Genomic DNA, 14,991 nt, shown 5'->3' with positions numbered 1-14,991 from the left:
TTGCACCCTGCTGTTATGTGCTGGACTGTCTCAGAGGCCTCCTTGCACAACCTACACCTTGGGTCTTGTCTGGTGTGGTAGATCTTGTCTGCATGTAGATCTCATTCCCACATGCAAAGAATGAGGGAAAGTTTGTTGGAAAGCCAATGCACAAACGACTCTTGAAGTGTGGCATAGCACAAAAAAAATAATTAAAACTAAAAAGAGTTTAGCTAAAAAGACTTAAACAAGCTTGGCACAAGCATAGGACTGAACTGAACTAAGCTGAAAAGAGTCAAACAGAACAGAGAATCCAGCGATGAACAAAGAAAATCCAGGAACTTGAATAGCGAGAGAAACAGTAGAGTGACATAAGATGGGGCAACACAGGTGAGTTCAATGGGCTTAATTACAGGGACATGGAAACTGAAATGAGACAAAATGGGAATTGGAACCAAAAGGATAAAACAGCCCGACAGGAATCTAAGATAATGAATACAAATACACAAGACGTGTAACACTAAGAAACTAAACATACGGAAACATAGCAACACCTTAGACAGTGACAGCAAACCTAAATAGCACTAATGAAACTAATGAGGATGATAAATAAAAAGAAAACCAAAACACTATGACACCATGTGTTTTGGTAATGTAAAAGGAAAAAGGGAAAAAACAATCCAGGCTTCAGGATAAACTATGAAACTAGGCATTTGGTCTGACTGAACCTGACTGGCAAGAAATATAAGTAACTGAACAGAATGTGATAGGACTAACCCAAATAAAACAGAAAGGGAATAATCTGACACACCAACGGGAATAACCTAGGAAAACTATCCAGAGAAGAAAACACTGGAGAAAACTGGAAACAGACCTCCCAGGAAAAGCAAATATTGCAAAAACTATTGAACATAAATAACCTATAATAAAAACCATAAGTCAAAAACCCAAACACCCACAAATCATGACAAATTTTCCTTTTCTTAGATTGTGTCATGCGAGATGTGTATCTCTGCAGCTCCTATAGAGATGCAATGAGTGTCTTGCTTGCTTTTCTGATTGCTGCTCTTCTTGATTGATTGCTCTAGTCTGTTCATGTTCAATGGCATCTCTGCAGCGTTCTTTGGTCTTCATCATACCGTTTGTTCACAAATGTCCTCTTACAAACCTTACAGTATTTCAGAGTGCAGCTGTCTTTATACTCAGATTAGGTTACTCATATAATTCCATTTTCTTATTTGGGTTTTATGTAGGGTAATAAAGAAAAAGGGGATGATTCCAAATACAGACCACGCTTAACAGATTCAAAATGTAAAAAAGTAGAAATTCAGGTTCTTTTTTTTTTTTCCTTCCACTGGGTAATTATGCACTACCTATCTCCTGGTTTATCACACATAAACCTAATAAAATACAACGAAGTTTATCAATGTAACATGACAAAAATGTATTTTTCCTTATGCTCTACTTTTTTGCTGCTGTATCACATTAAAACGCTACTAAATATGTATATGCATTTAAGTTTGTGGTGTGAGTGTTATGAAATCTTGTGCATGACACTAAACTCTATCAGTTATTAGATGAAATTTTTTTTTAGAAAAACAAATAATGAGACCATTTCTCCATCTCCACGTGTCTTCCAAGCAGCAGGAAAGTCCATCCAGTCCAGATGATGAACCCCTGCCCTTATTTCTTGAACTACTTCCAGTTGGGCAGAATTTCAATGAAGCACTGATATATCACATTTTTTTTCCTTCCTCTACGCTTGTTCTCACCACACAGATTGACCAGTCATCTGTGAATCTCCCACGGTTTAGCAGATAATTCATGATCGCCCTACCATGGACCCGCAGCATTCAATATGAATCATAAAACGGCAAGCCAAGCATATCAATGGATGACAGACTGGTTGTGTATGGCCCGGGGCCAGAGAGAAGTTGGAGCACAATGGCCTCCCCCCTCAGCTCCGTCAAGCCCAAGACTGGAAATACCAGGGTGGCACGAGGGAGGGCCCTCCGTCAGCACAATGTATGGCACCGCTTGACACAAATGTTGTGCCGAGACGTGGCGTTAACCTTCGCGACCTTTTGGGGGAGAAACACAAGCATACTGGTGTGTTCAGCAGAGGGGTCTCTCGCTATCAACAAAAAACTCCTCAGCGAGAGGCGTACAGTGTGTTTTCCAGAGCGGCAGGGGCTCACAAGTGGCAGGATTGATGTTGCGAAACAGCTCCTCGGAAATAAAGTGCCTCATTTTTTTTTTGTGCATGTTTTTTTTTTTTCTACATAGTTTATTATTCAAAAAAAAAAATAAAAAATACAGCTGAAAGTCTTTTCCCTACACTTTATTTGTGCTGGAACAACTTCTCAAGACCTTGGCAAACGCTCCTTAACTTTAATCCTCATTTCTATAGATGTACAACACCTATCAAACACAAGCCACTTAATTTTTTGCAGCAGACCTTTGTGTAGCTTTGTGAAAGAAGCTCAATTTAGACCATTTTGTAATAAAACAGAGACAAGTGTTGACATTTTATGACACAGCCCCTCCCAAACTCGTCTTTCTTTCCTTTAATGACTCAGATAGCAGCTCGTGTTCAGCCGCTGCAGATAAACCGCTCTACACTTGCTCCCCCTTTGTGGCTGCTCCCTTTGAATCAGGTCGTCATCTTTAATATCTTTAGACAGGAGCACCGTAGCGGTCTGAGAGATATACAACAGTTTCCAATACCTGCATGACCTACTTCCCTCTGGGTAGAAGCATCGTTTTATAGACTGGTTATAAAATGCTACGAGGAAGTGAGGGGAAAGGACTACAAATCAGGCAGGCAAAGGAACAAGGCATATGATGCCTTGCAAAAAGTATTCCTACTCTTTTGTTAAGTTTCTATTCCAAACTTTAATGTATTTTATTAGGATTTGAATAATTCAGTCAGATTATCAATTAGATTTAGTGCTGAACTTTGACTGTGCCGTTTCAACATACAATTATGCTTTGGTCTAAGCCTTTTCATTTTACTCTTGCATATGCATCGAGCAAGCTGATTAAATTTGAGCAGTTTTCCTGTGAATGATGCAAAGCATCCCACAACATAATGCTGCCACTGCCATGTTTTACCATGGGGATGGTGTGTTCAGAGTGAAAAGCAGCTGTTTCTCTTCAGTTATGGTCTCATCTGACCAGTGCACCTTCCTGTTCATGTGTCTTCTACCTGGTTGGTGTCCAGTCCCTTCAGAGATACCAATAGCCTCTTGGTTGTTTCTCTGATTATAGTTCACACAGACTATTTACTAAATATGTGACTTCTGAAGTCAAGACGTTGGACTGGATTTTTCTAGGGGTATTGATGTAATGGGGCATGGATACAAGCATATAGTTGTCCTTTTGAGATTTTTTTTATGATAAAAGATCTTAAGAAATTGTGTAATTATGCAGTACTTTGTGTGAGCCTATAGGTCCAATAGAAATACATTGAAATTTGTGGTCGCATGTAGCCAAATGTGGTTGCATATGAAGAGATCAGAAACAACAAGGTTTAATTAAAATTGCATTTAAATAGCTTTTTAATGAAATCAGTCACAAATAATTCCATCAGTCATTGCAATTTCATCTATTTATCTGGAGTAATTACCTCCCACACAGTAGTTTTCTCTTCTTAATCTTCCATAAAAGGACAGGATTATGATTTCCATCCCACCCACATAAGATCCTAATTTGTTTTTTACTATTTTAAAGTTCATGTTTCCTTCCCTTCTCACCTGAAGCGTATAAATCCACTAAGTTTTGTTTTTGTTAGGTTCTGTGTAGATTTCTGTGGGGCTATACTGGCTTGTTTTGCTGCTCAGTTCCCCAGTACGTGTGCAACACAGCCACTAACTGTACTGAAGTATAAGGTACATGCATCTCTACTGCTCTGCTTGTTAGCTCCCTGCTTGCTGCAGAGAAAACAATATTACAGAACCATCGACTGTGCATCCAAACAATGAGTTGAAGCTTGTTGTGAAGATCTGCAATGCTAAAAGAGCTGCAGATCCCGAGTTCTGAGTATCCTAATGTGTAAAATATTCATACGACACACTGTTAGTATAAATATATGAAGAAGTAGCAGTTCGAGTATTAGATTTGATGTGCCGAGAATAAATAACAAAGACGTATGCAAAACCTAATTTGAAATATACTGCAAATTGATGAGAAATATCCCAAACTAGAAAAAAATCTGTTGGGAAAAAAAAAGTAAAGTTATTTTTCAAGAATCATTTGTGTATTTGTGTTTTCATTAAAAAGGTCAGCTTTCAGTTAATTTAACAATTTCTCAAAACTTAATAAGCTCGTTAGTGCTAATGCGTGTTCCCACTCATAATTATTAAACCCCAGGTGAGGAAAAATTCTGAGGTTTATTTCTGTCCTCCTCAAACCTTGTCCCAGCAATCAGCACCCATAGGCTCCTCTAAGCAGCTGCCCAGCACTCTGATAATTAAAATAATTGATGCCCATAAAGCAGTAGATGATAGTGAAGTCGTGCTCAGGTAGCCATTTCCTTGCTCTGAGATCTAATTAAGGGACGGTGGTTAACAGGAGCAGTGGAGGTGTGGAGTTGAGATGTTAAAAAAAAAAAAAGAAAAGAAAAAATATGCCAGACAATGAAATTCAAATCCTTGTTTGACTGCTGAAGACCTACTGGAACGTCTAGATTGAGCAGCAAGATACAAGCAACAGCTGCACAAACACAGCCTCAAAACAAATAAAAACAGAAGACGAAAAGCATTCTTTCATCCCGATCATAAACTTCATTACTAAAGATTTACAGATGAATATTCTCACAAGGCTGATTTATTTTGCAAAGAAGTCATGTGGAGTGACAGGAGGAAAATAAAATGTTTGAAGACAAAAGTCAGCAGGATTTGTCAAAAGCATCGTTAGCCACAACAGGGCATAAATCATGGAGTCGGCTTGTGTGGAAGTGACGGGCACTGATAATGTTTCACCAGACCTTAATGCAATAATAAAAATAAAAAAAAATCAGGTTTTCTAAAAACAGTATATAAAAAATTGAATACTAGAGGTTTTAGGGTACATGTACAGCCTACAAAGAATATAGTAAGAAAAAGTAACTTCTGCCTAAACTTACCATCTGATTGTGCCATCTCTAAAACCTGACTACTCTAACATCTTTTTTTAAAAACCATTCAAAGGTGGACTTCTTAGTTCTTTGGATCATTGTCCTGCTGTACAACTGAAGAAGGCTTGAGTTTAAGGTAAAAAACCAATGATTGGATACTCCATGTGTGACAGAGAAGCAAAACCAGTAGAAATTTGTAAGGGACAAACACTTTTTCATTCAACATTAACTGCCATGACAAAAATTAGAAATTTAAACTACAGATTAAAGAACTCCACGCCAAACTAATGCAGGAAAACTTGGCAACAATGACTTTCAGAAGTTGAAGGACTCACTTTTAGAGTTTGTTTCAGGTTTACAACAACACTGCTGAGGCATTATTGAGCCAATACAGCAATATTCATATAACAGCATGCTTATGGCAAGCCATATTTGTTTTTATTCTACATCTCTCATATCATGAATCTGGTATGCCAATCTACTAATTCGTAGATTGGCATACCGTCAAATAAACACACCACCAGTCACCACCAAACACTAAATAAAAGTCTGCTTTAACTAGTAATGGAATTTTTTTTTTTTTTTTTTAAATGTAAGTAAAGTAATCCTAATTAAAACAAGACATATTTTCTATTTTTGTTACACTGCCCTGCTCAAACCGGATGGCCTTTTTATTGTTAGATACTTTTGCCTTGTCGTACATAGACTTCTAACTTAAGAGCATCATCTTAAAAAAAAGATGGTTTATTTTGCTGCACCAGTTCTTTTGATGGGTTTATTTTCTGCCTAGACCACAGCTACTTTCTGTGCAAAACATGACTTATGTGTGGACCTCTACTTAACATGGATGTCTTTCCAAAATAGTATAAATATTTTTAAAAAGCCATATTCCACAGTGGAGCTATACGGGTACAGGATGAATTCTGAAGCCCACTCACTCTGCACAACCAAAGAGTCTGTCTGTAGGCAGACCTAAAAAAAAACAAAAAAAAACATGCATCTATTTTGGCTCAAAAGGAAAACTGAGTAAAAACTGGAGAAAGAAAAAAATGAAAAAAAAAAAAAGTTGGCTGGTAACAAAAATCTGTTATAAGCCGTCAACAAGTTACCAGTGATCTACCAGACTGTCCAAACTTCCTTTTGTCCCCCTTTTTTTCTCGCGTTTCTGAAATTCAAGAGAGAAGAAAAAAAAAAACAACTTCATGCTTTTTGAAATCAATTAATTCGTTTACTTCAAGAAAAAACTATTGTTGGCCACATTTTTGTCTATCTCTAGAGACATTTTAGTCTCCACAGTCATGAATCTCAACTACTTAGTTTAATTTTGTTTTTTTTTGCATTTCATTCGTAGTTTATCAAAACAGATGATAAACTGCTGTTCCTTCTCACCGCCAGAAAAGAAAGTAAACGTAGAGAGAAAACTACTTTTATTTTTATTTTTTTTCCCCCAGGTATGTCAGTGAGTATTTCAAAGTACGGCTGGAGTGTTTGGGGTGAAAATCATAACCTGATTATACCCTCTCCTGGTGAGGGACAGGAGGTAATTATCAGGTGGAGTTTGCATTGCAGGGACGCTGATGGAAACATAGATCATAAGCGGCAGGATGCAGACCCTCAGGGCTGGACGGGCTGAAGGTGAGTGGCATGTGGATAGAATTGGATATTGTTTTCAGATGGACTCACACACTCATTCATACACACACACACACACACACACACACACTCCTTTATTGACGGATTGGCAAATATGCATTCTTGGGCCTGAGAGCCTTCACATCAACTTGAAACCCAAAACCTGCCCTTTCTGCATACCAAAGCAGCGTTCCTCTTAAAGAAATTCAACAAGACTATTCAACTCAGTTTCCAAGCCAGGCCAAATCAGGGGTCTATTCTTCAAGAACCTCAGCAAGCCCTTCTCCCATTTTATCTAATCTAACAAAACAAAAAAGCTGCATTACTACTAGAGAGACAGCTGGAATAAGGTCCTCTGTAGCAGGCTGCCATTGTTAACAAATTGTCTACCAGAGCCAGATCTAAAATGGAACTGGAAAAGAAATCTATCACAGAACAGCAAGAGGGAGAAATAATGCAAATCCCAAATTGAAAACGAGTCCCCTAACAAAAAACTTCTTCAACATCTATCTGTAATAAATGCTTGGCACGCAACTATGTGATTTCAGGTTACTTTGTCTCACCGTACAAAAGGGTCTGAAAAGGGAAAGACGGAAACGATCATCATTAATTCAGACACACCAACCATCAGCCGTGGTGACGGGCGTATAAATGATGGGTGTGTTTTGTCACAACACTTGTAATTACAGCCAAATGTGTTAATCAAAAGCAAGGGAAGGGAGAAGAAGCTGAAATAAAAAGCAGAAAAGAGGGGAAAAAAAGCAGTTTTAAGGATTCATTTGGGGTTTATAACAAGTCCCTTGCTCTTGTGTACGACTTTTGAGGGTTCCATGTTCGCAGGGTGCCTCAGATCAATTTTATCAAGGTGAGAATGAAAAATGCATAAGTTCTTTGAGAATCTGGTTCATCAAAGTACACTCTCATAATCTATAATGAATCTTGTGGAGCAGAAAGGGTGTCATTTTTCAGACTTTACGGGCAGAGAACGATGACAGCAGTTTCAAGTGCCTCTGCTAAAGAAAAGACTTTTTCTCTTTTTAATTTATAAGAAGCCGGAAAATATCTAGGCAGTTCTGTTACAAAGCTATACCAAAGTTTAAAACTGAACAAATCTTCCATGGTGCCAATCCTGTGGTTTCAGATCATTTTGGAAAAATTGTCAAAGTGGGATTTTTTCTGGCAGTGTTACCTCTCCCCCTATTATTGCTGCCCACAGCTGGTCAGGTGGCTGAAAGAAGGCTTCCGCAGTTTTCCCCTGATTACAATAAAAACAAATGTGACCACTTGGAAATTAACCAGTGATGGAAAAACAGAAAGCCATGTTTTGGGAACTAAAGGAGCAACACTATTCATTAATGTGATATGGACCTAAAATGTCAGCACCATATGTTGTGGTATTTAATTAAAAAAAAAAACTATAAAGGTGACTTTAACAACTGTTTCAAAAGTTATTGTTGTTTATTGGACAGTAAATAAATTAGTCAGAGATTTCGAGACATACATTCTGCTCCAGGCAGATATGCTAACCTTAAAATGCCATACCTATATATGTATTAACATAAAAAAAAATAAATATATACAATAACCACTTTCACCTGCTTAAGTTATAAATACCATAACTGTTTCTAAAACATTGATTGGGTTACATGGGCGGTTGCAGAAACCACCACTGGTTTTAAGAGCAGAATAACAAAATCATATAATACTCTGCAAAATAGGTTGTTGTAAACTAGCTTGTTTTGTGTTTTCTTTAAAGCTAAATTTCTGCCTGAGAATATTTATCAAAATCAAACAATGACTAGATGGTACTAAACTGTAATAATTAATATGCTATAGTATTCAATAAAAAAAAAAACAGTTTTGTTGCTTTTCTGTTTTAAATAAAAGCAATTACACAGCGTTACATATTCCAGCTTTATGGTCTTGGGGTAATTACTGTGAAAGTATGGCATTTTTATTCAAGGTTATCAGACCATGTGATTTTCATCCCACTTTGTGCCTGGTCTAGAATAACATTTTAAAACTTCAAGGTTAAACTCAAAGAAGACCTTGGCAACCTATCTGCCTGCTCTTCACTTCTCAAAAACAGCTTACAACAATTTTCACTAATACATTCCACACGTTCATAATGTGTTGAATACTAAGATGCTTTTCCAAAGGTTGCCTGAAATGGCATTAATTCCACCTTCTGAGAACGTACCTTGTGTGCAGTGAAAGCACAGAAAAAGGAGCAGGAGGCAGCGCAGCACTGGACACCTCCACAGTGCAGAGGCCATCGTGTCGCAGTTAGTAAACGATCCGGATGACTGATGGGCTGATAACAGCGTTTCAAAGTGTCGCAGTCAGAGGACGGAGAGCCGGTAAAACCTCAGCGATCGGTAGGTCTCGGAGAAGTATTGCTGAGCATCTTTTTGTCTAGAAGTAAACAAGAAAAGAGAAAAAAAAAAAACTGTGTAAGAATTTAGTGATTGAATGGTTAACATTAGTGTGATTATAGTGTCGGCAATTCAACATGTGAAAGATTCGAGAATTCATCAGCGGGTTGGCGTTTGAAAAGAATAACACCAAATATCTGAACATCATGAATACCACAACGTTCAAAAGGAGGTTTGATCGAACGAGGACATGTTTGGAGTTCAAGTTCTTCCAAATCGGACTTGTTTTTTCTCACCACATGTTTATAAGGGTGCCAACATAACAGCAAAGCACATAACACACTTGAGCACTTATTCAGCACTGTACCATTACAACCAACTGTTTACTTTGCATTTTTCTCCTACGTCTCTGTGCTTAACCTTCTACATTTACAGCCAGATCACCGCAGGAGAAAAGCATGTCGCTCTGGCAACACGTTAATACAGGACGCCATTACAGACGAGGCGGCTTTGAGAGCTACTTTTGTTTCCTGCCTTATCAAGGGCCGGCAAAAACGGTCCTTTGTCTGCACAAGAAGCGAAAGGTTAGAGCCTGAGACAGACTAACACACAAGACAGATAAGCTGCTTACCAAAGTCAAACACCGGGGTAGGATGTGTTGTGTGTCACATGTGAACACTCGCACTCGCGCGCACACACACACACACACGCACACACACGCGCTTATTCGTATGAGTGCTTGAACAAATACATAGTTAGCAATAGTTAATGCATATCCTGGTGTGGAGTCATGCTACAAAACTCCATTAGAGCAAAAAGGAAAAAAAAAAAAAAACGTATTTAGTTTGGTGTGTTTGCGATTCTCTATGCAGTAATAGTAGAGATGCACCGAGAAGTTGGGCAGTGAATCGAAACAGACACATTTTCTGCTTGATCGACCCCGGATCAGATGGAAACCTAAAAATCCTATCTGTTTCTAATTAGTGAATGCACCGTTTTGAACACCACACCACTGTGTGCTGAGAACACACTTTGGTGTGGACGTTGTAATTGAGTGACTGTGCTACCTGCTAATATTACTATTAAAGCCAGTTTAAACTTTTAAAATTTATTTATTTATTTATTTATTTTTTAATTCTTAAACCTTGCATTATAGTGTCACATTACCTCTGCTCCTAGCATAAAGCCACTCAAAGAAAGCTGAAAAAAAAAAATCAGAGACATTCTTATGTCTTTAAGAAAAGTTTGATTCATAATTTGAAATAAAGTTGGTTACAAACTATAAATAATACATCCACCCAATCCCACACATAGGTCACTTGCTACTTGTCTTCATGTAGAAGAGAGTGAATGTTCCCTGTTGCTGAATGTTGCTCCCTCTGAGCCACCTTTCAACTGCCGTGATTATTTTATAATGAACCCAAAATATGAGCAGCAGAGCAGTCAGTGCTGATCACTCTCTGGGCCTCGCTAATACACCCAAGATATTTTTGGTAACATAAAAACCCCACGAAACATGGGAGAGCTTTCACATTAGCATACTCAGACATTATTCAAGCAAATATTGGGCATTTTAAATACGTGACCAGAACCCGGTAGGGGTGGAATAAAAGCTCGCCGGTTCTCCAAGCAGCCTGTCGAAGCTTGAAAATATTTATTTTTACTTGAGGTCACCCTGACCGAGCTATTGAGCTGCAAACTCTGAGCCAAGGAGACACGCATGCGGCCAACTTAAAATTTATCAGCCAATCTTAGGTGGGTTTATGGGAATTGTGCTTTTATTTTTCTTGCAGTTGTTTATCTGGCAGTGGCGCCGAAGCAGATCAGATAAGAACACAGAGGAGCAGGCTCGCTCTCCTGTATGGGAAGTCTGAGTCCGTGTCTGCTGATGCAGCTCGCAGTCCTCAGTTTACCAACACAGCTTCTACAGGTTCAACACTGAAGAGAGCAACTACTCTCCAGAGACGAGCCGGACCTCTGCAGCCACTTAATAATCCTCCAAATATGAGGTTTTAGACTGTGGCATAACCATAATAGTCGCCGACAGGAGAGGACTGGAGACTGTTGGGGACTGCTGGTCAAGGGGCGTGCCCCTGCCCTTCTGGTCTGCTGGACCTACTGAACCCCCTCCAAAGCCCCTCCAGACACCAGGGGATGAGATCCTGCCCAGTCTTGAAGATGAAGTCTTGCCCTCTTCACCCCAGGGTTCTTTCTCCTGATCAGCTGTCGCCCTGCTGAGTAACATTTCCCCTCTCTCCCTTAAGCTGGTGGAGGACACAGCCATGTTCATCTTTCCTAAAGAAAAAAAAACTGTTTTGTTTGGAGGGATTTCTGCACTGAATCGGTCCAGACTTGAGATAAACGGATTAGGCGATTAACATGAAGATGCTTTACACGAGCGCTGACAGACGCATCATAATTTCACATCAGGGAACGGGGGGAGAGTTGACGTAATTTGGTGGATGAGGGCCTCAATGCTTCCGAGCAGAACATTATTTTAAAAGGTAAAAATGAGTCACAGTTAACCCTTTAAGATACAGAAAAATCATCTGCACTGAGCCGCCCTACAGCCTCGAAACTGAGGTTGACAAAGGGCCAGCATTTCTGCATAATGATCATCTGTAGAGATGCACAATCTCTCTTCTTCTGGTTTCCTTTCAGGTCTGACCTGCCTCTTTCAATTATGACTAATTCAGCTTTTTTAAGAGAAAAAAATGTTCTGCACTATGATTAAAGTAGCACTTTTGAAACCATCAGAAAGCATCTTGTTTATAACCGCCATCTGAACTCAAAGGCATAAATCACAGAAATTCAACTTAAGTCATTATTGAAATATTAGCATGTGCAAAATCATAATTGCAAAGGACTGCATGGATGCAATATTTTCTTGAATAATGTATCAGAAATCTGATGCATTAATGCAATATGGGTTTTTACAATTTGAGATCCAGAGAGTACAATTTGAATGAGAAGAGCGAGTAAACATGTACAAAATTGCAATTAGTGCTCCCCACATAACAGTGTTCAATAAAAACTTCACGATTACAGGACTTCCTTCATGCAAATCAAATTTCAAATATTGCTGGCTGATGGGTAGCTGGTGGTAGGTTTTAATTATAGTTAGAGCTGTGCGATACATCTTTACTTAAGAAATCTCCTGTCAATCAGGATGACGTAATAATTTACAGGCCTACATCTAATCTTCCTCTATTATCTAAAATGTTTGAAGACACAGTAGCTAATCAAGTGTAGGTGCATCTAAACAGTGATTTCTCTCTGAGATTCACTCGCGCTCATTATGACGATGCTAAAACCGATGCTGAAACGTGACTGAAGCCTGTCAGGTTCATAACAATTTAAAGTTTAAAGAAAGATGCAGATATTGCAGATTTATAAATATCACCCACTGTGACGTACAGCGTGACTATTTTTCATGAGTCCACACTTGCAATGCACACCAACAGACTACAGATAAGGGACATTCATTTTGAACTGTGCATTAAGATCCCCTTCCTTAAAAACACACACCATATTCCCCAAGGTTTCCCTTCCATTAGCAGTCTATCTGTCTGGAGAAAAGGACGAAAGCCCCAGCAATGAAATGAAAAATGATTCACAAACATTCCTGACATCTGTTTTCTTTTGTCTCTCATGCCGACACAGTTGAAACCCAAGGAGAGAGATCAATCATCAGTTAAGATAATGGAGAAAATCACAGTCCACAGCAAATTTTTCACATCAGCCTGATAGAAATAATAAACAAGCATTTAAAAATGGACAGCGAGCAATTAAAGGATAATTAAAACAAATGGACAAGAGGAGACGGCCCACATGTCTTAACATGAAATACAGGGCTGGCTGCAGCAGCCGCCTGAATGAATGCGAGGCTCCTTTGACAAAGCCTGCGTCTGCCTCACTCAAGCTGGAGAGGCGTCCGTTGAAAGAGAGATGGGGGAGAAAGAGGCGAGTGTGGGAGTTTCGAAGACGGAAGGGACTAAATAGCTGTGAGAGTTGAGGGGGGCGACTGGCAAAGGAGGCAAAGAATGGAAGGGGGAGAAAGAAACGGGGCGGTGGGGTCACTGAGGAGGATTGACAGGCTGTGAGTACGACCTGACCTTGTGGGTTTGCCTCCAAGTTTTCTCAACAGGCTTAGAGAAGACAAAAATAAAGCCCAGGAATGTTAATTTATTTTCAATTGTCAACGCCCAGAAGAGAGCGTCAAAGAGCGCATACATACATATCAAGTAAGACTGGAACAAAAAAACTAATGTGCAAGTCCAAGTGTAGGCTGAAAATCTACAAGTGAAATAGAGCTGTGGTGCTGGATCTTACCAACACAATGATGCGTCTTCCACTCAGTGAATAAGTACTAATTTGGAGAACTTTCTGCCTCCAACCCCCATGCCCTACATTCAGAAGCAGAGAAGACACATTCAAGACGGGAGTTTCAAACGCCAGAATGCAGTTGATGGACTAGAAACGAGAGACAGGAACTACAGGAACTAAGAAAACACAGCCTCAGGGAAATTTTCTTCCTGTCCTCGGTGCGCCATGATGTTTCGGGGGAACTCTTTTGTCATGACAGTCCTGTCAGAGCTGCGCTTTAAACCCCTGCAGGGATATGATGTCATTTCCTTGGCTCCACCGGTGATGAAGACAAGTCCCCACCAACATCCAGAAACAGAGCTGCACCTTCACACAGCACAGTCTGCCAAGTGTGCTTTATCAACAGTTCGAAGATAAGATAAACTGCCATCAGGATTAACTGGCTGTAAACGGGTTCCCAGCTGCACATGGTGAAACAACAAAACATGCTGACGACTTCCTAATTGGAACTCAATCCTCTTAATTTTCTCAACTAATGAGCAGATTGATTGGAAATTAGGTCATTCTGAGAAATTAATGTCTGAAAACTGTAAAACAGAAAGAAATAGTTTTTCTATTCCACTTAAAACCTTCAAGCACACTTGTTATTACATATTGTGGAAAAAAAAAAAAAAACTTTATGGCCTCTCAGAGCCACCTTTATGAGCCATAACTTCAAAAACAGTCTTCCTCTTTGATGAATCTCTTAATTCCTTTGTTAATAAAGGAATTTTGTGCAGTTATTCTTTGCACGGTTTCTTCGGTTCATTATTGTGTGAGCACTCATTAACTTAAGGCTTCGGACCATTGCAATACTTTAATTGTTGTGGTTAACAGTGACGCTCTTCCCGACTTGCTGCTGTGCTTGGAATCATGGTCTTGTTCCAATGTTGGCTACACTTCAGCTGTCAAACAGATGGCCTCACATTTGTCTCTAAATTTCCTTTGTGTACTGAAAAATTCACCCATCATCTCATTTAATGCAGTTCTGGAGCAGTCCAGTGAAACAAGTTCATCACTCCTCCACCACGCTTGACAGCTGGTGAAAGGTGTTTGCACTGATATGCTCGGTCTTGTGTTTGCCAGTCGTCTTGCTGTGGATCATTATCAAGCATCTCCGTTTTGGTTAAGTCTTTCCGGAGGACATTGTTCCACATGTCTTTTTCACTTGTTCAGATGTAAATTAGTAAGCCTTCCTGTCACGTCTTTTTTTTAATAAAACGAGCTCGTTTTAACAACCTCTCCAAGACTACTACAAAGAATTTTAACATCTAACAAACTCAGAAACATTCTTTTTATAATTTCTTTGAACACTCCCATGTCTGACCTTGGAATGAACTTCCTGACATCCATTTCTAGGAAGACTGGCAGGTGTCATAAATGTTATCTACTTGTGAATAATCTTTCTTACTGTCAAGGATTGGCTACATATTGTTTGGTTAACGTACTTATGACCCCTTTCCAGAATGATGGGCAGCAAAAATTGCTTCACAGAGTGTATTACTGATGCATTTCCCCCTTGGA

General features: G+C 39.3%; 1 protein-coding gene across 15 annotated transcripts in view; it reads right to left on the bottom strand.

Moving 5' to 3' along the window:
* The window catches only part of adgrl2b.1 (adhesion G protein-coupled receptor L2b, tandem duplicate 1), a 129,468-nt gene that overhangs the window by 88,527 nt on the left and 25,950 nt on the right, over positions 1 to 14,991 (bottom strand). For all 15 annotated transcript variants that reach the window (XM_016669773.1, XM_016669785.1, XM_016669782.1 and 12 more), the window contains one exon: positions 8,928 to 9,142. In XM_016669773.1, the coding sequence (XP_016525259.1) occupies positions 8,928 to 9,003 (76 nt within the window). In that variant the 5' untranslated portion in view covers positions 9,004 to 9,142. The remainder of the gene's footprint in view (positions 1 to 8,927; positions 9,143 to 14,991) is intronic.

The sequence above is a fragment of the Poecilia formosa genome, unplaced genomic scaffold (genome assembly GCF_000485575.1).
Source record: "Poecilia formosa unplaced genomic scaffold, Poecilia_formosa-5.1.2 Scaffold27, whole genome shotgun sequence".
NCBI classification, from domain to species: Eukaryota; Metazoa; Chordata; class Actinopteri; order Cyprinodontiformes; family Poeciliidae; genus Poecilia; species Poecilia formosa.
Note: the sequence above shows the minus strand (reverse complement) of the source record. Positions and strands in the feature narration are given on the sequence as shown.